Source organism: Pseudonaja textilis, chromosome 3, assembly GCF_049901715.1.
Source record: "Pseudonaja textilis isolate UNSWEBS1 chromosome 3, rPseTex1.2, whole genome shotgun sequence".
Classification (NCBI taxonomy): Eukaryota; Metazoa; Chordata; class Lepidosauria; order Squamata; family Elapidae; genus Pseudonaja; species Pseudonaja textilis.
Genome location: NC_141992.1, coordinates 137,928,784 through 137,954,225, shown reverse-complemented (window position 1 = coordinate 137,954,225; position 25,442 = coordinate 137,928,784). Strand labels below are relative to the sequence as shown.

Sequence of the window (25,442 nt, the reverse complement as noted above, 5' to 3'; positions counted from 1 at the left end):
GATGTAATGATTATTGTTGTAACTTCCTAAAAATAATGGTTTATTGGGAATTAAGATGAGGGAATAAAGGTATATTTTAATCAGTGAGGTTTCACACTCAAAACAGTAAAAGGGGGGAAACCTCTACTTGATTTTTTTTAGTGTTAAAATTTGTATTAATCTAGAATTTATAAAAAGAATGTGTAATGGAAAGGGAATATGACACACTAAAGAACCAACTAAATTAATAAGTTAATATAAACTATTAAACTATTAAAAGACTATTAAAAACAATGATAACTTTATTATTATTATAATGCAAACACATATTGTTTGTCTTTATTTTTAAAATAAATATTAAATGATTATATTTGAAATAATTGAAATGAAACAAAGAAGACGTTTCGATTGAGATTAATGAAAGAGGCTAGAATTAATGTGTTTGTTTCTCTCCTTACTGAAAATTTGGAATGGAAAAGGTAATAATAGAATTAAGTATGCATATATCAATGTATAATTGCTGTCATATTTGTATGTAAAGGTGATGACCCGGAAATATGTTGTCCACTAAAAAGAGATTTTTGTTTTTAATGTGAAAAATTGAATAAAGTTTGTTAAAAAAAATTATTTAAAATAACTTCTTTGGTTTTTGTTTTTAATTTGCAGGATTGGAGAAATGGCACAAAAGGGATTTATAAGGAAATAAATACATGTGAAACTGAAACTGACCAAACTGATTAATCAAACTGATTAATCCATCCCTACATTACATTAAAATAATTTAATCCAGTATATTCAATAGATTTGTTTCTATATTCAAAAGAGGAAATAAAACACAGGAGAAAATTATTGAGCCAACTTTAAAGAAGTACTTTAAAGAAAAACTTTCAGTGGCTTTTTTCCAGCAATAAATTTGATCAAATACAGAAAGGAACAATGCCATGATAACAATGCAGAAAAACATATTAAGTAGGAAACCACCTAAAACAATAAATATTCTCTTTTGCTTTTAAAACAATTCAAAGACACAATCTATCAAGGAAACTTTTCTTGTTCTTCCTTTTTTCAAATCCTAGTAATTCAAGGACACAAGCAAACATTTCAACTGCCTTTCCACCCCCAAAACCAAATAATATTCAATCTTCCCTCTATTGATAGAGCCAAACCCAAAACAGATCCAAAAGAGGAAGTGAAATTGGTATTATTTGCTTCTGAATTATTCTGTGTAATTTCCTGCGTCTCCTATTGCCCTACGATTGTGTTGGTGAACCTATGGCACCCGTGGCAGAGGTGGCACACAGAGTCCTCTCTGCTGGCCCGTGTGCTGTCACCCCAGGTCAGATCTCCGTGGCGCTTCTTCCGTGAGCTTCTGTTTCCCTGAAAACTACAAAACAGAAGCTCACGAAAGAAAAATATCTTACCACTTGCCGCGCTGCCGATGTTGGGATGTCCCGCCTCCCGCTGGCCATCTGGTCTTCAGGTGTCTCCTGCGTATGCATGCATGTCCACACATGCGCATGCACTTTTCAGTTTGGGCATGTGTGTGCATGCAGTTTGGGCACTCGGTGTCCAAAAGGTTTGCCATCACTGCCCTATGACCTTCCCTAATCTTTGCATCCACAGATTTCTGTACTGAGATTTCAACAGCTTTTTCACTGGAAATTGAAGTCCACACATCTTGAAGACATCACACTGGGGAAAGCTTATCCTATAATCTTAATGCTGAAGGGTTTTAATTTGGAAGTAACCGAGCAGAACTGCTTTGAAAGAGAGTTAATGGATAACCAAGGCAGAACACTTAACAGAGAGCTTCTGAGTGCCACTGAGGCCATACATGTGTCTGAACCTGCACAATCTCAAATGCCCTAGCACTACTTCAAATTCCCAAGAGGTGTTTCTAAATGCCACAAAGATTAGAAAGAGGATGCATAATTGGACTAACAAATTGAAATAATGAAAATAAAAGGGAGAGTGCCACAGAATGTGTTGGTCTACCAGCCATTTCTCTGGTTTATATTTGTGAGGGCAGGTTGCAGGATTTTGAAACACTATAGACACTAAGATCCGTAGTGTGTACTTTCTGCTTCTTGCCAAAACATTTCTCAAAAGCATAGATGACAAATCAGAGGCACACAATATTTGCTCTAAAAAGGTTAAAAAAACATTTAATTCATCAACTGCACTTAACTCCCCTGCTCCTCCACCCAGGAGGGAAGGAAACCAAACCACTGGCTCCACCCAAACACGCCATCTTCCGCTGTCAAAGGCAAAAGTACAGTAATAACAAAATGAAAGTGTTCTCCAATGCTGAAAAAAGTTGCTGACTCCAACACAACCCCAAAGAATGAGATATCACCTTTTGTGCTGTCCACAGAGCTCCATCCTTTGTGGTCACTTTGATTGCTTCTCCTGAGTAATCAATGCTACAGACCTTTTAAGAATGAAAGGGAGATTGTAAAATACTTATTTATACATCTCATGACGTTAACACAAGTAAAACCAGAGTTCTCTTCCTTATATATTTCAGCTGACATCAAAGAAGCTGAAACATTGTTCACAAAGCAGCAAGAATATTTTCAGCAAAAGGCACAAGAACAATACAAGGAAGACCTGATTTAGCAGTAGTACAACAAAAAGGATCATATAACATATGTTGAACATGAGCCACCAGTGTGATTCAGCTGCTAAAAAGGCAAATGCTATTTCTGATGAATCAGCAGAACTTTAAACAATGGAGAGACAGTGAGAAAAGTCAAGAGTTGAAGTTCAGAACAGAGTGGAAGAGGAGAACTAACAGGCTAGTTAGGTTTGAGGTTGTAAAGGCAAGCAGTATCTATAAGTTGGCATGGGAATACACAGTGAATGCAGACTGTAGACCAACAATGGTGAATCTTTTGGGCTCGGCATATCAAAAATTCAGAAAATGTCAAATTTGACTCGGCATGTCACACACATGCCCATATATGAACAAAGGAAAACAATTCTCTGCCTCCTCTCCCCTCCCCCATCTAATCATTGCCAATTATAGGGGGCAGCACTCATCTCCATTTCAAGGCTGTTGAGCTAGCACTGTCCAAAGACATTTCTGCAGTCATGTGGCCAGCATGACATCGCGGAGCATTGTTTCGTCCCCACCAAAGTGGTACCTATTTATCTACTCTCATTTGCATTCTTTCAAGCTGCTACGTGGGCAGGAGCTAGGTGAAGACAGCCACTCAACCTGTTGCATGACACTTGGGTCTCAAAGTAGAGGTCTTGTAGTAGAGACATGGGCTTCAGTTTCAGCCTTAGTGCCACAGCTGTCATCGAAAGGCCACCTCATACTGTTTTCCCAGTTCCCAGCACTCCCCAGGATCTGCCACGTGCCACTTACTTTCAGGTAGCCCTTGGAGCTTATCTGAGGCTGCTCTGGTCTCACAAGGCCTTTGTTTCTAAAGTGGTTTCAGAAAATGCTCTTATGCAGCCACTACAAACTGCACAAATCATGCCCCATTCTCACATGATTTCTGGAGACTCCAGAGGCCTTGAGAAAGCAGGGCCTTCCTGTGCAACTTCTGAAGTGTCCAGAGGCTGCATGGAACCTCACTTATTCTCAAGCAGCCCCCGCAACAACGACAACAATTCCCAAGAATGGAGTGTGCTTTCGAGAATAGTTATCAAGTGTTGATGAATGCTGACTTCCCACCCAAAACATCATGGTGGGTCATCTTTGATACATATTGTTATATGTTCGTCATCACTGCTGTAGACTATTAAAAGATCTAGTATACATTTCAAATAGGCTCTATAAAGTCCTATTTATATTTCTTCCAAAATGTATATTAAATTGGGGCATCCATAGAAGCAGTTTGAAAAGGTCAAGTATATACTACAATTCAAACAGAACTAAACTGAACACCAGTGAGATGAAATACTCCATGACAAAGCAAGGAAAATGACTCTTCCATGTTTTGATACTTACTGGAACATTTAACCGAATATCCAAGCCTTCAGCTAATTTTTCAGTTAGGGCTGAGTAACCTGAACTCAATAAGGTGTGGTCACCAGCAAACTGCGCAAAAAATTCATTATGATCCCAAGACCGTGCAGAAACCTGTTTGGCGAGACAATTCTTCATTCAGTTGCAATTCAAGTTAACTCTTTTTAACATATTTTTCTTTTCCCATGTACATAAACGAATCTCCCCATTCTCCTAACTGTCCTTTATGTGAAAGGGCTAATTGTGCCAGGTTGCAGCCATACCATCCCTTCTTGCAAGCCTAGAACTTAGCACATTTAACAGTGCAACCTTTCAACAATTAGTACTGTTCTTTAAAGCATTTTTATCCTTTTTCACCCACAGAGGCTCCCGAAGTAACTTATATATAGCCAATGAAGGGCAGTTTGAAAATAAGAGAGTGAAAGAGAAGCCCTTCCAGTAAGCAAGCTTGACAATGAAAGGAAAAACATGCATAAAGAGAAGAAAAACATCCCCGCACTCAGCCACCAATAGTCATTCCTCTGTAACAGGTGTCAAACTCAGTTTCATTGAGGGTCACGTCAGGGTTGTGTTTGACCTCAGGGAACTGGGGTGGGCGTGGCCAGCTCGATGTCACTTGTGTTGGGGGCACCTGTGGTGGCCAAGCAGGACTTCCCTCTGACCCTCCCTCTCTCTCATTATAATCTCCCTCCTTCCCTTCTTTTTCCTTTCTTCTTCCTTCTCCTTTCCTTATTGTTCCTTCCTTGCTCTCTTCCCATCTTTCTTTTTCTTTGTCTTTCCTCTTTCCTTTTCTCCTTTCAGTCCCTTCTTGCATGCTTGAATGAAAAAGGGGGAAACATTTCTCCTTTTGCTTTATTTTTAGTTTGTTTTGCTAGCCCTCTGCCAGCAAAAATGGAGCTCGGGGGGGAGGGGGGGGCGGCACCCATTTTCAACCACAATGGCCTCCTGCAGCCCTCTGCCAGTGAAAACGGAGCCCAGCTCCTGCAGGAGGCCTCTGCAGCTGAAAACAGGACCCGAGAGAGTTGCACGCGGTCCTCCCAAGCTCTGTTTTTGCTGGCAGAGGCACCGCGGGCCGGTCCTTTGCTGTTTCCAGGGTGGTCCCATGGGCCAGATCTAACCCGGATCCATCTCCGGGGCCTTGAGTTTGACACCCCTGCTCTGTAAGGATCAGCTGAAGTTCAAGGAGAACAGGATAGTTTGATGTGGGTTTTTGGCAGGGCAGATACAATGACCTGACCTATCATATCATCTCCCTTTCTTTGCAAGGGGTGAAATTTTTCACTTGCCAGAATTTTGCAGTCATATAAAATAGATTTTACTGCTTACTAAGCTCTGGGAGGCTAGTCCGTTAACTTTCCCCATCCAAACATTTCATAATTTTCTTTCAGGATGTACAGTTAGAATCAGCTGGGTAGCAGTCCCATATTAATTAAAACCCTGAAACATTTATAATTTGGAGCCAGAATATACGGAGCTGGATACATTGTTACGACAATTGGCCATACATATTTTAAGCACATTGTCCTGTCATTATAAGAAAAGTATTTTCACTCACTTCATGGAGGTTACTGCCACAGGCATATTCCAAATTGCTAACATGGAACTGCAGCACTTTTTCCTCTAGTTCATTGAACTGGATACCAGATTCCTGAATAAAAACTTTATAGATTTCTTGAATTTTATCTGCAAATGTTTTAACAATTCAATAGTTAGTAAAAAGTATTCATTTATCTCAGTGTCCTGTCATTTCAGCAACGTATTTAAATAAAGTCCATACACGCGTACATATTCTCTCTACAATTAAAATGTAAGTAATTTGAACACTTAAACTGCAGACGTTTCAAAAAGAGTTAAACTCATTAACCTGATATTTATACCAGAATTTTAAAAAAAACTCTCTGGTCTTATCTAGTGAGCACTTTATGGTAGCATTTTACATGCAGATGGACAAGTCACCAAAAGAGACAACTACCCACTACCAATACACATTCATGTGTTAATCTGGTCAATATAAAGCCATAGTGAACCTAATAAATGCAGAACCTTACTTATTTTCAAGTTCAAGATACTTGTTACAATTTTCCCAGGTCCCACATAAAAGTGCAATTCTGCACTTACAAATGTTGTATATCTTCCTATCACTACAATAATTCAATGACACCTCTTAACAACTGGACTGGTTGAGTTTCAGCTGTTCATACATGCAAATGATGAATAAAATAAGTTTGAAGAAGAGACCATTTTAATTTTTTTCCTCAATGAGCAACATATGACCAAGCTTGTATTCTGGGTATTAAAAATATTTTTTCCCCTTAGTACATTGTATAAACTTGGCAAACTGTCCTTATTCAATAAACCATGTACATCTAGCTAGCATTCAAACTGGTCCAATTCATGAGTTCCAAGTGATTGCGCAAACATATAAATTAGACAAGTTAATACGTAAACAAATATATACTTCTATGGATGCAATATTCTGCTGCCATTGTTGCACCTTTTTTTTTACACTTTCCTGATTCTTTCTTACCTCCAAGAGGAATGTCGTGATGTTGACTTTTATCTTTTCTCCAATTTGCCACAACATCAAGGATAGAATTGAAATGAAAATCCATGCGCTTATCTATTGCAGGATCAGTTATTCTTCCACCTTCCTGGATCAAATCACACTTCTCTCCAATTTTGTGCATTTTAATGCCCAACTTTAGAAAAAGAAATTTTAAAGGTGGAACATGTGAGTAATTCAAACTTCATTTTCATTCATAGTAATACACAACAATCCCAACCAACAGCCATTGCAACAAAATATCGGTATTTTAAAGACAAGTAACCAGATTGGTATCAAAACAGGCAGCAAACAAAAATTAAGGAAACTTTTGAAATCTTTTCTATTATCTGAATCAATCATTTAATTTATCATAAAATATTTGTTAGCCTAGTTCCATGTGTCATGAAGGATAGGCATTCTAAATGACAAGGATTATTAACTGAAAATGAATAGTCTGTTGTTTACTGCAAGAGTGACATAATCCATTATAAATTTAAATCCATGATGCTGGAAGAAACTTTGGATGCAGAGGAGCCACCGTAGCACAGTGGTTAGAATGCAGTATTGCAGGCTAATTCTGCCGACTGCCAGGAGTTCGATCCTGACTGTCTCAAGGTTGACTCAGCCTTTCATCCTTCCAAGGTCGGTTAAAATGAGGACTCAAGATTGTTGGGGGCAATATGTTGACTCTGTAAACTGCTTAGAGGCGCTGTAAAGCACTATAAATCAGTATATAAGTACTATTGGTATCTGTAGCTTAATAGCAAATGCTAAAATTTTAAAATATGATTTATTTGTTCTTAAGAATTGCATTTACCTCCTCAAATCCTATTCCTCCATTTGTCCTTCAGACAAATCCTTGCTCTTTTCCAAGTGATAAAACTAAAGAAACATTTCTCAAATTTCGCAAAAAACCTACAGTTAGAATGCCTTCAGACCAAATCCTTCAGTGGAACACAAAAGTCCTTGCAAAATGTATCCAAAATAGAAATGTACATTTACAGGATCAATATATACTAAGCTTGTTATCTGCAATGTGTCATCTTCAAAAGTGCAACCCACTTGCTCACACATTAGTGCTATAGGATTATTGATACAGCCATTCACAATCTGAGCTCCTTTCCCCACAATGATCCCCTTGAAAGTCTTATCATCCCAGACTCGTCCACCAATTCTATCCTTTGCTTCCAGCACAAGGACCTGTAATATACAAACAAAGTAATGGAAGTGGTAAGAAACACTTTACTCCCGATTTTTTTTTAACAGTTAGTATAACATCCCAGAGTCAACAAGAGGATAAAAGAGTATTATCTAATTATGTGGGTTCTTTAGCAAGCTTTTGATATAATTACAAAAAGTGAGGTGAGACCTAAATAGGTGAGCCGTGGTGGTGAATGAAGTATTGCAGGCTAATTCTGCCAACAGCCAGGAGTTTGATTCTGACAGGCTCCAGGTTTGACTCAATTTTCCATCCTTTCAAGGTAGGTAAAATGAGGAGCCAGATTGTTGGGTGCAAAACGCTGACTCTGTAAACCGCTGTAAACTCTTAAAGCACTGTGAAATGGTATATAAGTCTAAGGGCTATTGATTTTCCTAAATGTGGGCTCTTGAAGTGTTAAGCACAGACATGCTCATATGAAGTTTTTCTTTAAAAAGGAAAGTGTAAGAAAACAGTTGAATCTATCATATCTTAATGCTGGCTAAGCTCTACATTACACAATGAAACCACACCATAATAACTTCAAAGTCATCTTATTCTTTAATCTCTCCAACTAGATACTAACTCTGTTCCAAACTGTTCAATGGAATAATTCACTGGAATACTTTCTGGATTGTAAAGGTTCATGTTCAAGTGATTGAAATGTAATAAAATTATGCCAGAAGGCAGCAGTATTACAGTATCTTGATTTATATGAACAGGTCTTACTTTAATTCCAAAATTTTGAAGTTGTCTTGCAGCTGCTAATCCTGCTGGACCAGCTCCAACCACAATTACAGATTTCTGCAATGAAGGAAAGATGGAACTATTACAAATACCGTTTCTCTAAAGCTAGTCAAATAGACCGTACAAGACTTTGTACCAGTTGCATAAAATATAGAGATAATATTCCCATTGAAGCAATCTATTGCCAACTAGAGAAGTAATGCAGGTAGTCCTCAACTTATAACAGTTCATTTAGTTTGGGCTCAATTGTGGTTGTTAAGTCAAGGATTTCCTGAACTAAGAACATCCCAGAAATATAGTTTTTACCAAATATCTTTGTTGGGATGTTTCTGTACTTTCAGAATATTCTGAAATATAACCAATTTAATGATTAAATTTTAAAAGACCTACATTGTGGTAGTCTTTGGGAAGCAGGGCTTGGTCTGGATTAACTGACAAAACTCCTGTATTAATCAGACCTTTCCTGGTCATAAAATGAAGAATTCTTTCTGTCTCCCGAACACAGCGAATGCGTACAAGTCCTCGAACAATTATGTGATGAGTACATTTCTGAGGGGTTAGAGGTTCCTGTAGATTGAGGGAAGAAAACCAAACCCAAAAAGAGAAAAAGAGTCATGAAGCAGATCCAAAGCAAACCATGCAGCAAATTGTCTTGCAACCAAAGAATACTGGCTTATAATTATCTATACTTCTGAAAAATAATGACAAATAATCTTATGACACACTCAACAGTTTTACTGCATAATAATGACATCACCAACTAGATGGGACCAAGGTTTCCTGACTTTTGGAGCAGAAAGGATGACCGAAAAAGCAGAAGGGGACATTAGCCTGAATCTGAATATTTTCAAGAAATGAAATCAATTCCTTAAGATTGTGAATGACTTAAAGCACCTTTTTAAATCTCTCTTACAATCCCCATTTCCCTTCCCTGGGAAATCAAATTTTGGTTCAACCGATTCTAGAGATACATTGAAAACTTCCTTGCAGTTTGTAAAGCCATGGGTTGCATATCTATAAAACAGACCAACTATAGACCTGTTATCTTCCAAAGTTGTCATAAAGCAGGGGTCCCCAAATGTGGCAACTTTAAGACTTGTGGACTTCAACTCCCAGAATTCTGAGGAATTGAAGTCCACAGTCTTAAAGTTGCCACGTTTGAAGATCTCTGTTATAAAGCATTTCTTGAAGTTGTGGGAATCATAGCTCCCACACATGTGGAGAACATCGGGTGGAGGAAGGTTGTGGTGTAGCTTTCATGTGAAGAAATTATCCGAGTGAGATTATCAGAATTAAACGAGTGGAAAACGCATCCTTCAGAAAACAGTACTTTGCATTCCTCTATTTCCTTTTCTAAATATATATCCACCATATAAACCTCATGAATAAATTAATAAAGTAACAAGTGAAAAACTTTTAGACAAAAAGCCCTGGGTTTAGTGAACAAAGCACAAAGGTAGGAGAATTAGCTTGGACTTCTTTGCAAAGAAGTTTTAGAGCCCAGGAACAATCGCTAAGATGATGATGGCATGACAGAAAAGTTTCACAGTCCCACAAAGTTATCAAAACATTAAATTGGTGTTACTTGATAAATCTTTTGAGAAAGTGTAAAACGTACTTTGCAGTTTGTGTACCACAAAGCCAGAATGAGATTTCGCAATGCTAAATACATGGTGGGGTCCCGGGAATATTCTGGAAACTCATAGAGTTCATCTAATTCCATGACGTCTGGCCTCACACACAAGGCTTTACCACATTCATTGGGCTGATAGAAAGGCTGGAAATATTTGTTCATCCCTGAAACACAAGAAAGACTCAATAGAACAGCAATAAGTTTTCATTCAGTAAAGGTAGAGTGTAACATTTCTGCAGTGCCACTTCTGAAACCAATAAAGGCTGTGAACTGGCAAAGCAAAACCAGTTCACAACTATAGACACAAAAAAACAAAATCAACTGCAACGGAAAACACACAATGGCAGTATTGACTGATCATTGAGAAAATAAATCTGCTTGAATCTACAACTGATAATGCCTACTCTCAGTCATAATTCAATTCTAAATGCAGAGTATTTAAAAGAAATCCTGACTTACCAGCTATGGAAGGTGGAGTCTTTAAGTTGTCCATTTTCATCGGACTGGATTCGCTAACCGATCGGTGAGTACTAGTACAAGAGGGGCTCATACCCACACAGTCTGGGTAGTATGCAGACAGCAGTGGAGCAGCCACGCTGTCCTTCAACAGGGGAGGGAGGATAAGCATGGAATACCACCAGTGATCTGAAACTTCAGCAACTCTCTAAAACGAAGCATTAGAGCAGAAGTCAAGAAGAAAAATCTTAGCAACAACTCAAGTTTCTTCCCCATCCCCAATATTGTTTCTCAATCCTGATGGACCTTTACATTAGAAGATAAATTGGACATGTGTATGTTTGTGCATATAATGATATATGTATGTATGTATTCATCAATGTGTGAAATTAGGCATTTTATAGAATGCCTTGGAAATTTATAGAATGCCAAAAGTGGGATGTCAAAGTAAGATACGTTTATTATCTCATACATTTCCTGGGCATTCTATGCAAAAGTGGCAAGATTTAAAATACTCCCACTAAAATCCCACTCTAGCCTTCCTTGTTGCAACGAATAGGTCATCATTTTTTTCTAGTTTGTCTTTTCAGTCAGAAAGTTCCGTACTTTACTTTGCATTTCTTCTTTCATTTTAATATACATCTTTTCAATATAGAATTAGAGTTAGGAATACTCTAACCCTAGCCCTTTTCATGATTCTCTTTTCACACTCTGCCTAAATATTTCTTGCCATTCTGCATGATGCCTAGGTATTATAAACAATGCCTAGGGAAAGTATTTGGCATGTTAAAATAATGCAGACATTTCATACTTTGCTTAAAAATGTCATATGTTCTATAGATTTCCTAGGCGTTCTATACAATGCCAACTTTTTACACGTAGCCAGTAACAAACCAATATACATACATACATCTGCCAATTCTATCAGTGCAAGGAAAGCTCTCTAAATAGGTCTTAAGGTATACAGATTACTCATTCGAGATGGTTAGAACTAGTTGAGCTAGTTAGCGTATAACAGATCATATAGCGTATAACAGAAAGGTTCAAGATTTTGTTGGGAAGGTAGAAGTGCTCCACTTTGATCTTTCTAAAACAGAAATAACAGGCAGACATAGAATAAGAATACTAACTACATCGCTTTAATTCAATGGCTCCGCATTCTCAAAAAGTGATCAGTTCTAAAATACAGGCAGCGCTCGACTTACAACAGTTCATTTAGTGACCATTCAAAGGTATAACAGCACTGAAAAATGTGACTTGTGGCCGTTTTGCACACTTAGTACCACTGCAGCATCCCCATGGTCATGTGATCAAATTTCGGATGCTTGGCAATTGATTCATACTTATGATGGTTGCAATGTCCTGGGGTCATGTGACTCGCCCTCTTAGCCATCTTCTGGCAAGCAAAGTGAATGGGGAAGCCAAGTTCACTTAACAACCATGTTACTAACTTATCAGCTGCAGTGATAACAACTGCAGTTGATAAGTTAGTAACAACTAACATAACATGGCCAACTTAACTGTGGCAAGAAAAGTTGTAAAATGGGGACTTCTGGTTTGAAGGGCTTCGGCAACAGACAGAAATCCGCGATCGTGAGCAGTTTCTGTCTGGGCTCCCCACTGGAGTGCCCCGAGCCAGCTGGTTTCGGGGCTAAGCCACCCCATAGAGGTGGTGAAGAACGGGGAGACTGCCAGCAGGGTTGAGGAGAGCTGCATCTCTCCTCCTCAGCTAGCCATTATTCCCTTTCCCGAAGGCAATTGCAGCGGTGGTCAGAAATGGCCACCACAAAGGAGAACTCGGCCGGAAAAGAATGTGCAGGAGGAAGATAAGAAGTGAAAGTTTTGGCTAACTGGGTTAAATTGTAAAAGCAACAACTAAGGTACCCTGGAATTTAAACTTACAAAAAATAACATCACTCCCAAAGAAGAGTCGGAAGCAGCGAAGGAAAGTGAAAAGGGAAAGGTTTGGCTTTTTTTTTCTTCTCTCTCCTTCCCTATACTGACAACTAAGAGACTTAAATAAGAAATCAGAAAAATCCGCTTTGACATCAATAGGCAATTAAGCTGAAAATAAAACAAAATGCCAAAGGGATAATAAAGATTTCTGGACACTAAAAAATTTTCTTTTTCATAAGCAGGAAGGGAGAGAAAAAGAATAAGGGCAGGATCTGGAAGAGGGAGGAGACTGCCTGGAATTAAAAAGAATCTACAGTAAAACTTCAACAAGACTTCTAAAAGATGCATTTTAACTGAAACTCTGCAACTAAATAGTAACCCCAGGAAGAGAAAGTGAAAAAAAAAGAGCAAAAAGGAAACAGCTTGCGTGTATTTGGATTACTTGGTGATCTTTGGATTCTTGGTTATTATATTTGAATGTCTAAAATCAATCGAGTGGTTGTTTAAAAAATTATACAATGGCACCACTTCTGGATGAATTGAAAATGGAACTTAAAAAGTACAAAGAAGATGCACAAGAAGGGAAGGGTTCTTTTGGCTTCGTTTTTCAATTCTTAGAAATGGAGATTTGGAACTATGAGAAACAACAAGAAACGACTGCAAAACAAGAAGATTGGGACAAAGAAGAAGCCATCTTTAATGAACAAGCAATTTTATGTGGGGAAGAAAAAGGAAAGGGGGGAAAGAGAATGGAGAAATTAAGACTTAAAAAACAACCAAAGAAAAGAAAAATAATTCAAAAAATAAGTATAATACTGGAAAGCAACAGAAAAGGGGAATACAGAAGAGAGAAATAGAGATAGAGAGACAAGGGGGTAAAAAGGGGAGAGAGAAGGAGAGGGAAGAAGGAAAGGAAAAGAATTTACAAAGGACCAGAGCAAGCTATAGAGAAACAGGACCTATTTAGAGATAATGGGTGAAAATCTAACTGAAAAAGGGATTCTGTAAAGGTACATAAGATTGTATTGTTATATTAGTAATAGAAATAACTTTAGAAAATTGGAAACAACATATGATTAAAATGAGGGATAAAATAGTTAGTGTAATTTAGTGAAATGTTTGTGAATAAAATAAGTGAAATAAAATAAATAAGAAAATTGAATTAGGAAGGAACGGGAACATTTTAATTAGTTAATGTTTTATAAAATATAAGTGAAGGGGGGGAATTAACTATGGAAAGCTTATAATTGTTCCCATAGAAGTATGATATTTAATTGAAAAGTAATGTTAAAGATGTTAAGACTTTAATGAATATTAATATTAATGACAGAATTGAATTGGAATGGAATGTTGTTTTAATTATATACATTTATAATTTTTTTCTTTTTTTAAAGAATACAGTGTGTATTTTAAGAATGTACCAAGCAGAATCCGAATGGAAGTTATGTATTATATTGAATGTTACAACTTTAGGGAAAAGATATAAAGGCGTCATACTCCAATCAGTAACTACAGGAGAAATTTTGTTTAATGAGAAAAGATAATAGATAATTGAAACAGGACAGACAAAAAATATAAATACAATGATTTGAATTGAGATGAGATAATTAAAATAAAATTGAGAAAATTAAAAGAGGGGAGAAGCTATGCAGAAAATGTAAAATAGTAATAAGATATGGAATAGAATATAAAAATGAGCATGAACCTGAATTTGTGTCTGTACGAAGAAATGTAACCTAGGATTACGCTACTTTCAAAAAAGATGTTTTATCTGTATTTTTTTTCTCTTTGTGAAAACTCAAATAAAATTTACAAAAAAAAAGTTGTAAAATGGGGCAGAACTCATTTAACAACAGAGGTTTTAGGTTCAACTGTGGTTGTAAGTTGAGGACTACCTGTAAAATTGTTTGAGCACATCATGGCCAAGCCTGCAGCTTTTATTAATGCATTAATTTTAATATCACAGGGACTGCTTACCAGATCCTCAGGCATGGCGCACTGGTCTGAACCTTCCACCTGGAATAAATAGAAGGAGCTTGAGTCTTTCCAGCTGGAACAAAACGCCCCCTATGAGCAGCTTTTTAAAAATAATATTCTGTGACTGAAGCAAAGGTATTGCTGATGTCCACTATCACACAACATTGCACCTGACACTCAAAGCTAAGGTGTGCCCTTTTTTTTCTAAGACACATGAAGCATTTTCTTCTGAAGGACAGCATTTTTAAAGAGAAACACTTGCCTTTGACAAGCAAGAAACAGATCAACAATTATGCTCAAAAACAACTGCTGTGCCACAGATGGTCCCTGGAACAAGTACCAACATAATGTCTTACCACAGCCTTAATAGCGGGGCGATCGTTAAAATCTCACAAGACTTTGGCATCCCAACATTTACAAGATTTCCAAAAGGAACATTAAAATATCTCGGTTTTTCCTTTTGTAAAATTAAATTAATTTCTTATTTAAGCTGTGAATCTCCTCTAAAATACACATTAGTTGCCTGTAAGTAACACACCCTTTATCCCCCAGAGACCCTCAAGAGATATTTGATGCTACAGAAAAGAATTGGAAATTAATACTTTAGTGCAAACTACAGGAGCTGCTCCTGTGAAATAACTGGTATGAATGGTTAGCGGGTATGAAGAGATGCAACAATGCAACTGTTTATGGAGCCACTAAGTATCAGATCCATGTATAGTACATTTCCTGGAATTGGGTATGTCTAGTTTGATGAAAAGAAGGACTAGGGGTGACATGATAGCAGTCATCCAATATCTCAGGGGCTGCCACAAAGAAGAGGGAATCAAGCAGTTCTCCAAAGCACCTGAGGGCAGGACAAGGAGCAAAGGATCGAAACTAATCAAAGAGAGAAGAACCTAGAACTAAGGAGAAATTTCCTGATAGTTAGAACAATTAATCAATGGAACAACTTGCCTCCAGAAGTTGTGAATTCTCCAACACTGGAAGCTTTTAAGAAGAGATTGGGCAGCCATTTGTCTGAAGTGGTGTAGGGCTTCCTGCCTAAGCAGGGGGTTGGACTAGAAGACCTCCAAGGTCCCTTTCAACTCTGTTATTCTATTCTATTCTATTCTATTCTATTCTATTCTATTCTATTCTATTGCCATCCACATACATGCAAGCTCACAGAAGCACTGTATAGCTGGGGTAGAAGTAGAAACAACCAAGCCTACTCCAATGCAAATGGGTGTTGAAGGTACCTTAGCAGAATTGTTCAGTTTCATGCCACAGCGATATGCTTTGGCTATTTGTGAGGTAAGTTGAATTTCCTTTGTCAATTGACGCCACTTCCCACACTCCGCCTTTGTGCACTGAACCTATGAGGTTAACAAATGACATTTTAAGGACTATAAACGCAGGCAATGAAATTGGTTCAGAAAGTTCAAATGAACTTGAGTTATATTTAGCCACTTTATTTCAGAAACATTGCTGGAAACTACTCGAAGCTTCAGTGAGAAAACAACACAAAGCAGGCACAAAATATCCAGGAGCAGACCTTCTGCTTTCCATGAAGACGTCTTGGAGTCAGGTCCTGAGTAAGGGCTGAGAAAATTCCCTGCTGGAAACCTTAATAGCTTGTATTAATTATCACCTTTCTTCTGAGAGCTCAAGGAAATGTGGGGATCTTCTTAAATTAATTTTTGCAGAATGTTATTTTATTCAATGGCAAAATTCTAAGACACCCTAGGATTACTTACAGTGACACCAAATAAATGTATGCGGACAATGTCTATCCAATCCTTATTACATGTTCTAATTAATTGAATGGGTTACCTATTCTGGATTTTTACTATAGGAACTCAAAATCCTTACCCAATAAGGAAGCTGTTGATCAGCCATAAAAGCTTTTGGACTGGGTTCACTTTTTCCATTACTAGTCCAGATCCTTTTCCATGCGGTGTATTTTTCATAACCATCTTTATGACTAACAAAAGTAGAAAAAGAAAGTGATGAGTATAAGATTTCTATAGCTTATCTAAATGGTCGATATTAAGGGCAAAAGGCAGTCATTAAAATAATAGGACCATAGTCAGTAGGGTTTTCCTGTATGTAGACAGGAAAAAAGTAAAGTCTCCACATAGATTTCTGGTGAGATCACAGAAAGATCTATTTAATTTTCTTGGTAGTAATACAAAAGCGCTTTGCTATTGTTGCCTTCTGGCACTTTGTTCTAGACTATAACTGGGAGTCTCCCAGCCAAATATTAACCAGACTTGCCCCTGCTTAGCTTGCAAGCCCAAACAAGGCAACTCAGGTATATCCAATTGCTGAGGCAAAACTAAGCAGAGATTCTAACAAGTACTTCATGGCAATGCTATGTTGGTTAATCCAGGGGTGACCTTGAATTACATCCCCTGCAATCATGGACATCTAAATCTACGCAACGATTCCACTATCACACGCGTGTCAAACTCGCCATGTCACATTGCCATCACATGACATTTCATGACGTTTTTCCCCTTTGTGGAGCTGGGGTGGGCGTGGCCTGCACATGACATGCACGGCCGCCAGTTTGACACCCTTGTACTATTAGATTTGTTTCTTCAAACTAAAACTTGGGTTGTATCCAACTTCAACTATCAGCCAGAACTGGACTTCCTAGCATAGGGGTGTCAAACTCTCGTCATCATGTTGTCATCATGTGATGTATCATGACTTATTTCCCCTTCACTAAATCAAGGGTGGGTGTGGCTAGCACGTAACGCATCCAGCCTAGAGGCCGTGAATTTCACACCCCTGCCTTAGAAGATCAGATTCTTTGCCTCCTCTGTAACCAACATCCACATGACCCTATCTGCTGGGAAGTACAAACTGAAGTTGCTTTCACAAACAGCCAGGCTTTAAAGTAGATGCTTATCTCCAAATGCTTCCAATTCAAGGAGATACCTGAATACTTTATGGTTCCTCACAAGTTCTAGTTGCAAGTATTCGTTATGTAGGGAAAGGTTGCAAATGAAATTAAGCTCTATTCAAGCCACCTGTGAGTGAGCTGGGAGCAAGTGCTCCTTTTCCTTTCCATGTGCATTCAATACATTCTTAGCAACAGGGAGACAAAAAGGACCAAATTCTAAAATATGTTTTGCCTTTAGACACAGTTTTGAAAGAGAATATCTATTAATATCTTAGTATTATTGCACCTTCTAATACAAGATGCTCAGGTTGTCCAGGGCACCCTGAAACAGTGCCTGCAAAACAGCCAACATTTCTGGTAAATAGCAGATTGCCTACTCTCCCAAGAATTTAACATTCCCACATGATAAAAGATACTAACATTCTTGCATTAAATTCATAAACTCTTAGGATGGGGATTGATATGTTCCCAAAGTATTTATGGCTCTCTTGAGATTTTAGGCATTTTCTTTGTTAATGGGGGTGGTCGGAATCTGGACCTAAATATATTACCAACCTGGTTCTAGAAAGAAGCAAAATATCTGGTTCAAAATCATTAAAATGTTTTGATTGATAGATAACTAAGAGTTGTACAGTACTACAAATGTAACAGTTACATTTAATCTCTTTATTAAAAATCCAATCCAAATGGGAAAAGCACAGAACTATGGATAATCAATAATTCCAAAAGTTGCTCACCTAGGAATAGATTCCACTAAAACTCAGTGTGGTTCACTTCCGGGGAGATTATGCTGTAAGTCTTATCAATTTTTCTTGTTTGAAATTGCTAATCACTATAAGATTTTGCTACTGAATGAAGTTATTTCAGAGTATAAACTCTTAAATAAGATTACCTTCTGTAGTAATGATCAAAGCATTCATTACAGAAATGTTCCCCACAGGATAGATGATACCACCTTGATGTATAGCCATTTTTAGCACACCTAAAACAGAAAATATTTTAAAACTCTGTTTATCAAAATGATATGCTTTGCTCTACAGCAGGGGTCCCCAAACTTGGCAACTTTAAGACTAGTGGATAGCATAGCTGGCTACAGAATTCTGGGAGTTGAAGTGCACAAGTCTTAAACTTGCCAAGTTTGGAGACCTCTGCTCTACAATTTCAGTTTGCTTCTGACATTAACCATCAATGAAGCACTTCTTCTTATTCATACTTGAAATAAAAGTCATGAACAGGAGCTATATAACACCCACGTATGACAGATTTGAAATCATTTCATTTACAGGGAGTCCTTGACTTATGGCCTGGAAGGATACCCATTTGTCATCCATTATACAATGATTTGAAGAACTCATCTACATTTTGTCAAATATAGAAGCAGAGCTGTGTTTTTTCAAATCACTTTGTAATGGATGACAAATGAAAGATTGCTTTGAAATGTTATTTGCATGTTATTTGCTCGGCTCCCCCTTTTTCCCACAGTTAAACAAAAATGAATTAACTATTAATAATTTAGTTATATAACTTGACATGAATACATAAACAATTAATTTTAGTGAAATGATTTCTGGGCAACAGCAGTATAATAACCTACATGTTACAGTCTAGTTTTAGTATACAGGGCAGGTAAACTTTATTTTTTCCCCTTTTTGCTTTCCTTGGCGTATAATAATAAAATGAATAGAAAAATAAAATGAAAATTCCTGAATTAAAAAAAAGGAAAAATTATTGTTGTCATTATTATTTAAATTTATGTCCTGCTCAGCTCCCAGAGACTTTACAATTGTTAAACCATTTAGAAGCAAGGAACAACTCCTAACTAAGATCATTAAAATCTTACGAACAAAACTTTTTGATATCTTGGCAAAATACCACAAGATTTCAACACTGAAGTTTATAAGATGGCAGTGATAGCCTTACCAGATAGACGAGACAGGAGACACAACCCAGAAAGCCTATTCTATTTCAATATAAAGCTACATTAACAGAATCTTCCAAATCTGAAAGTACAATTCTCATGCCATCTCATTTACAGCTTTAGAAACTAGGGAAATACCCTTCTGAGCCTCTTGCCCTACCCACTATCCAGCTACAGGCCATGCTGTCTCGCATCTGCCTGTTTCCCCGAGTAGCATCTCTTTGCCCTGGTCTACCAAGGCCTTTCCCACATCTCATTACAGGCAACAATCAAATTGCAAATCCCCGTATTGAGAATGTCCAAAACTAGTCCAACCTCCAAAAACCCAGGGAAAACAAGAGAGGTCAATCTTACATTGGCTTTACTCAGTTGAGAATAAACAAAGCAAAGTCAAAACTCAATTTTATCATGCTGAAGATATATATCTTCCTGAAAGATATGAGGACTGGGAGGGGGGGAGGGGGCAGAGGGTGTTGGAGTAGAAGAAGAAAGAGAATCACCCATGGGTCTTCAGGCTACTTGAAAGACCATGTCATCCCATTGGGATTGACCCGCCCCACTTATGCTGGTAGAGGCGGCATGCTGTAGGCCAGTGGTGGGATTCAGCTGGTTCGCACCACTTTGGGAGAACCAGTTATTAACTTTTCTGAGCAGTTTGGTGAACTGGTTGTTAGATGAAATCATTAGGGCAGAGAACCGGTTGTTAAATTATTTGAATCCCATCACTCCTGTAGGCCCCCTCGGCCAGGGTATTCTGGCTGGCAAGATCCAGGACTAGGGCCTCCTCTGCTATTGCACCTGCCCTCTGGAACAGCTTGCTCCCTGGGGTGAAGTTAGCTCCAATCCTCCTGATTTGCCAAAAAAACTGGCTCTGGGAGTTGGCTCAGAGCTCCAATGGAGAGTTCTCACATTATCCTCTTCTCACCCTACTCCTCATCTTTGTAGTTAGGGCTCAATAATTGGGATCTTTATAGTATTTCACTTATATCATTTAGGTTTTGCTTATATTAAAAATAAAGTAAGCCTCCCAGGGTTACCCCACGGGAAGATGGACGGCCAATGAATTTGACAAATAAAAATGAATAAATAAATAAATAAACCCAAACCTTTCGGCGGCGCTAGCAAAGCAGACCGGGCAAGTTGCAGTACACCCTGCTTTTTCACATTTCCGGTATTTCTTCTCCAATATTTCTTCATCCTCCTCGGCTACCTCTGCTGCCTTTCTCCTCACCTAATGCATCACAGAGAACTTTGTGACTAAAGAGGTTTGTCTGTTTACCACCACATAGGATGACAGCCTTGATTTCTCCTGCATCCCTATTCCATCCAACCGTCTGAATTCATAGGGAAATGCTACATGAGTAGCTGGGCACAGAAGATATTTTTTTGAAAAAAAAAAAACTGTCAAGACTTGGTAATATTGTGTATACAGTAGATCTTCCTTTGAGTAAAGCAATAATAAACAGCAGCCTAATAATCCAAATATCATAATTGTTCTCAGAGGGGAAAAAGCAGTATTCCAGGCGTCACAAAGGTCAAAAGGCAACCGGACTTGCGTGGTTTTTTTCCTTGAAAAAATGTTTCACTTCTCATCTCATCTATCCCTTGTCTACAATAGAGTTCCCCAATCTTTCCAAGTTGGCGGTCCAAAGTGGGGGGAGGTGGGAAATAGGGGATGGTTTGGGGGGGGGGGGCAGGCACATGCACACAAGTGGGGCCATGAGTACCCATGACACTCACACGAATGAGGCTTTGTGCACAGATATGTGCAAAGTGGCCCGCTTACTCATTCGACCCGGTGGCCAATAGGCAGCGGCCCAGGAGTGGGCTGCAACTCAGTAGGTTGGGGATCCCTGGTCTACAGCACAGTCCTTTCAGCAGAAGGGTATACACCCATTTGCACTTTGATTCAGGTGACCCTGAGGCTGTAGGTAAATCCCCAAGTGGCCCCAATGCTTCTCAGAGACCTAACGAGTCTAAGGACCAGATGACTGCAAACAATATGAATCCTTCTATTCTCCACCATTCAGTCAGAACTGAAGAAGGTTCTTGGATGAGAAGCTAAATGTTTTCAAAGGCAAAAAAAGGAAAGTCCAGTTGCCTTTTGAAAAGCATGTTTGGGATAACCGTGACATGGATGATTGAGAATCTCCATAGACATTATTCCAGATAGGAAACAGCCCAGTCTGCAACCATATTATTATTTATTTAATGCTGTAAACTCCTTCAATATTCCAGTTGAAAAGAAGCTGAATTTTTAAATGCATCACAATAGGGGCAACTAAGATTCAAATGCTTAGATTCCAATGCACAAATACTCTTTGAAGAAATAACCTTAATAGGAATCTCTGCTCAAACATTTGAGCCACCGCAGAATCCAATATTTTCTCTCTCCCCTACATATTCAAAATGGATATATATACGTATAAGTATATGTCAGAGTTTGCAGCAATCCAACCAGCACACAAGTTAATAATTCAGCAAGATTCATTTATTGAAGAAACTTGTTATATACAGTAATATAAAACGTGATATATGCATACAATACTGATGCAGCTCTTTCAACGTGGTAGCAAGTTCAAGGACAAGAAGCAGAAGCAATCAGAACTATCAGAACTCAGAATTCACAGGTCTATATTTATACATACCAGTTACCCTAAGCCATACTCAGCCTCCAAGCTGTCTGACATGGCTTACAACAGGTGCTGTTTCTTAGTCACCAAACAGTTCCCATTGGCTGACTTGTTATGGCTATCCCAGCTCATAATTTCTTATATGCTGACAACACACACACACACACAGAGTGCATGTGTGTATATATATATATAAGTATATATACATATCAATATAGCATGTATATGTGTATGTTATGTATATGTATGGGTAGAAGTATCTTTCTTTTGGAGAGCAGGCAACAGAATGTCATTTTTAATGTTTCTCAGTGTGCTCGCAGTAAAAAAAAAACGACAATAAAGGTTGCTTTATCTTATTGTATCTAATGCAAGAGTGGAGATGAAATAATTTATCTTGCCCTCTCCATTCATAATTGTTGCCTAGCCTCCTGCCTCTATTCATTTGGCAGATAATGGTCAGCAGCAAAGGGTTGTTTTGCACACACATTGCTGTCCATGTAACATACAACCATACAAACTCAGTGTTTTGAATCAAATACAAGCTTCACTCTTCCAACAGCTGAATAGCAATAGAGCAGTAGACAAGAAGAACACAGACAAATACAGGGGAGGAAAGATGCATCGGAAATGCAAATGTATGCTCACTATAAATAAGATTTAAGTGATTGCCATTTCCATTTCATTTATATATTTAGAAAGACATACAGTACCTGTCTCCCTGAACTTCTCAATGGAAGATTATCAGGTGCTTGATCTAAAGCAGTGACCTTTTTCTTCGTTCGGACTCTGCCAGCTGACATGGTACTGGAGGGTTTAAAAAAGAGAAAGAGGAACATTAAGCAGTCTTCTTAAGGGAGAGTTTGAAGTGTCCTGCTATGCTCCCTAGATAAGAGAAAAGTCCATATTTGGTCTTACTTATAGGTACCATTCCATCAACTGATCCATCTGTCCGCTGAACTGGGAAGAAGGAAACTTGAAAGAATTTCTTTTTAGGAGCACAGTATAAAGAACAAAGAGTAATCATAACAAAGCTCTTCATTCCCATCCCTCAACATACGTAACATCCATGGATTGCCCTAGACCCTGAAGAAAATCTCTGTTGGCCTTGGCAAGAAAAGAGAAGAATGGTTCTTGAAGAAAATGAAAGAAGTTCCTTTATGGTCAACATAAGGTTACATCCAGTAAAACGCCACCTAAAAGTTGTTGGGAAAATGCATATATTTAAAAGGTTCCTCTGCTGAATTTGTTTTCATCTGCCCAAAACCTGCAATTCCCAGGAGATCCTACTAGCTCCCTATTTTTTTAAACCAAAAGGGAACAGAAGCCCATAGACCTCGCTCTTCTGCTTTTGGGATGGTGTTTCGGATCTTGTTCTTACTAAAATTCAACCAGCCCTTGCTTTATTAGTTTGGAATGTATTAAAGGCAGAATAACTTAAGAATTATTCATAATTATGAAGGTTGCCATCTATTTATATTTTCTGACTGCTGTTCTGACTGTATTGTGTTGTGGCTTTTATGTTACTTTGTGGATGTTTATTTTAGACCAGGATTTACTGAAACGTGATTATTGTAACTTGCCGGATGTTTGTCAATTGCAGTAAACAGAAATCAATCAAGAAAATACTTCAGCCCAAGCAATAGCAACCTGGCATGACAACTTTTCATCCATCAGGATATTCTGAGATACACCCTAGACAGATAAAATAACCCTCAGAAAGTGAGTGTAACTTTACAGAGACTCCAAGCACAGGCTGGGTTTATTAAAAACAGATCCTGCCAGACAAACCTTGTTGCCTTCTTTGATAAAAGTGACTAAATTACCAGATCAAGGAAATGCTGTGGATAGAGTTTACTGGGGCTTCTGTAAGGCATTTGACAACAATAGATTTAGATTTAGTAGATCACAGCCTACACCTTGATAAAACAGAACAATGTGAGATGGACTATCACTCAAGTACAAGGCAGCAGCCTGCTGCAGCTGCCAAAAAAGCCAATGCTGTTCTAGATTGCATCAACAGAAGGGTAGCATCAAGATCACCAGAAATGATACCAGTCTATATTGCACTAGTGAAGCCACGCTTGGAAAACTGCATCCAATTCTGGTCACCCCTACACAAAAAATATGTTGAGACCGTAGAAAGAGTACAGAGAAGAACAATAAAAATAAGGGATCTGGATCATAAACTGTATGATGAACGGTTACGGAAAGTAGGTAACGAGGAAAAGAATTAGGAGTGGCAGCTGTCTTCCAGTACTTGAAGGGCTGTCACAGAGAAGAGAGGGTTAACTTATTCTTCAAAGCACCTGAGAGCAGGACAAGAAGCAATGAGCAAACGCTCATTAAATAGTGATCCAACCTGGAACTATTATAAGAAGAAATTTCCAGAGAGTGAGAACAATTAATCAACGGGACATTTTCCTTCCTGGAGTTCTGGGTGCTGGGAGGTTTTTAAGGAAAGATTTTGTCTTTCGTCCAGGATGAAATTGACATTCAGCTGAAGTTTTTTTTTTTTTTTAAGAGAACTGAAAAATCAATATACCATAGAAGATTGTCAGGAACATTTACTGCTCATCAACTCCACAATTCCTTATGGACTATACAAGTAGTCCTCAACTTATGGCCATAATTGAGTCTGCAATGGTCATAAGCATGAAAAACGTGTCACTTTTTTCTATGCCATTGTAACTTCAAATGGTCACTAAATGAACTGTTGTAAATAAGAAGACGGGTTGCAACTGCATGAGAAAGAAGAAAAATTATGGTTCCCGTAAGTTTCATAATAGAAAGGGCAGTTTTCTTTTCACCTAGGAATCCAAGAACCCAATTTTCAGAGGTTCAGTCAAGTCAATCTGCAATAATACAACAAAAAAAGAAAGAAATCATTGTAAAGACAAAGGAAAGTGGCATAAACCGCACGAGCTCCTTTCTCACTCCTCCCAATTTCCTCTTTTCGACAAGAAGTAGAAATATCAAGTCCATTTCCGATCATAATTTTTAAAAAGCTTTATTTATATTCATTCATGCCCAGCCGCCTAGAAGGGAAGCACTTCTTTGGATCCCCCCAATTCAACACTTCACTGTCTCCAAGGAGACAAAAACCCGGCCTGGAAATCTTACCCACCTCTGGTCTTCCCCTAATCCTGATGAAGCTTCGTAGAGTTTTATTTATTTTATAATGTATTTTATTTTATTTTATTTTCCACCCTGCCCCTTGTAATAATGAAAAGACGCTCTGCCCATGGTATGTGTCTGTCTCTCTGTGTGGAGGGGAGGGGAGGTGGCGCCCCGGCAATGAAACTGCGCTCCAGTCACCAGAGCGAAGTCCCTTTCAAAATTCAGCATCTGCAAGGCAAGAAGCAAACCCCCCCCCCTTTCTTGCACAAACGCCCCCGATCTACACATTTATATATATATATATTTGCAACAGAGGATTCCCCTGCGGAGGACATGCAGCTTGGGGAGGAAGGAGGAGGAGAGAGATCGCGGGTCAAAGAAAAGCACAAAAGACCCTCAGCGGGGCCACTTTAACGTTCCCCTTCCCCCACCGCAAGAAGGAACGGGCGCCTCGGTTCCTCCAGCCGTAGG

General features: G+C 38.4%; 1 protein-coding gene across 5 annotated transcripts in view; it reads right to left on the bottom strand.

Annotated features, from left to right (window-relative positions):
- Positions 1-25,442, bottom strand: part of KDM1B (lysine demethylase 1B) — a 33,233-nt gene that overhangs the window by 7,623 nt on the left and 168 nt on the right. Inside the window, exons 2-17 of one of the 5 annotated variants that reach the window (XM_026699532.2) lie at positions 24,662-24,706; positions 22,565-22,658; positions 20,328-20,452; positions 18,196-18,285; positions 16,265-16,376; positions 15,652-15,768; positions 14,411-14,449; positions 10,541-10,745; positions 10,067-10,245; positions 8,839-9,015; positions 8,431-8,505; positions 7,566-7,703; positions 6,486-6,657; positions 5,514-5,641; positions 3,941-4,072; positions 2,336-2,410 (exon numbers count right to left, since the gene is read on the bottom strand). In XM_026699532.2, coding sequence (XP_026555317.2) covers positions 2,336-2,410; positions 3,941-4,072; positions 5,514-5,641; positions 6,486-6,657; positions 7,566-7,703; positions 8,431-8,505; positions 8,839-9,015; positions 10,067-10,245; positions 10,541-10,745; positions 14,411-14,449; positions 15,652-15,768; positions 16,265-16,376; positions 18,196-18,285; positions 20,328-20,452; positions 22,565-22,654 — 1,854 coding nt within the window. In that variant the 5' untranslated portion in view covers positions 22,655-22,658; positions 24,662-24,706. Of the gene's footprint in view, positions 1-2,335; positions 2,411-3,940; positions 4,073-5,513; positions 5,642-6,485; positions 6,658-7,505; positions 7,704-8,430; positions 8,506-8,838; positions 9,016-10,066; positions 10,246-10,540; positions 10,746-14,410; positions 14,450-15,651; positions 15,769-16,264; positions 16,377-18,195; positions 18,286-20,327; positions 20,453-22,564; positions 22,659-24,661; positions 24,749-25,442 lie in introns of those variants that run through there. The other 4 variants (XM_087930935.1, XM_087930936.1, XM_087930937.1 and 1 more) reach the window with 4 other exon arrangements.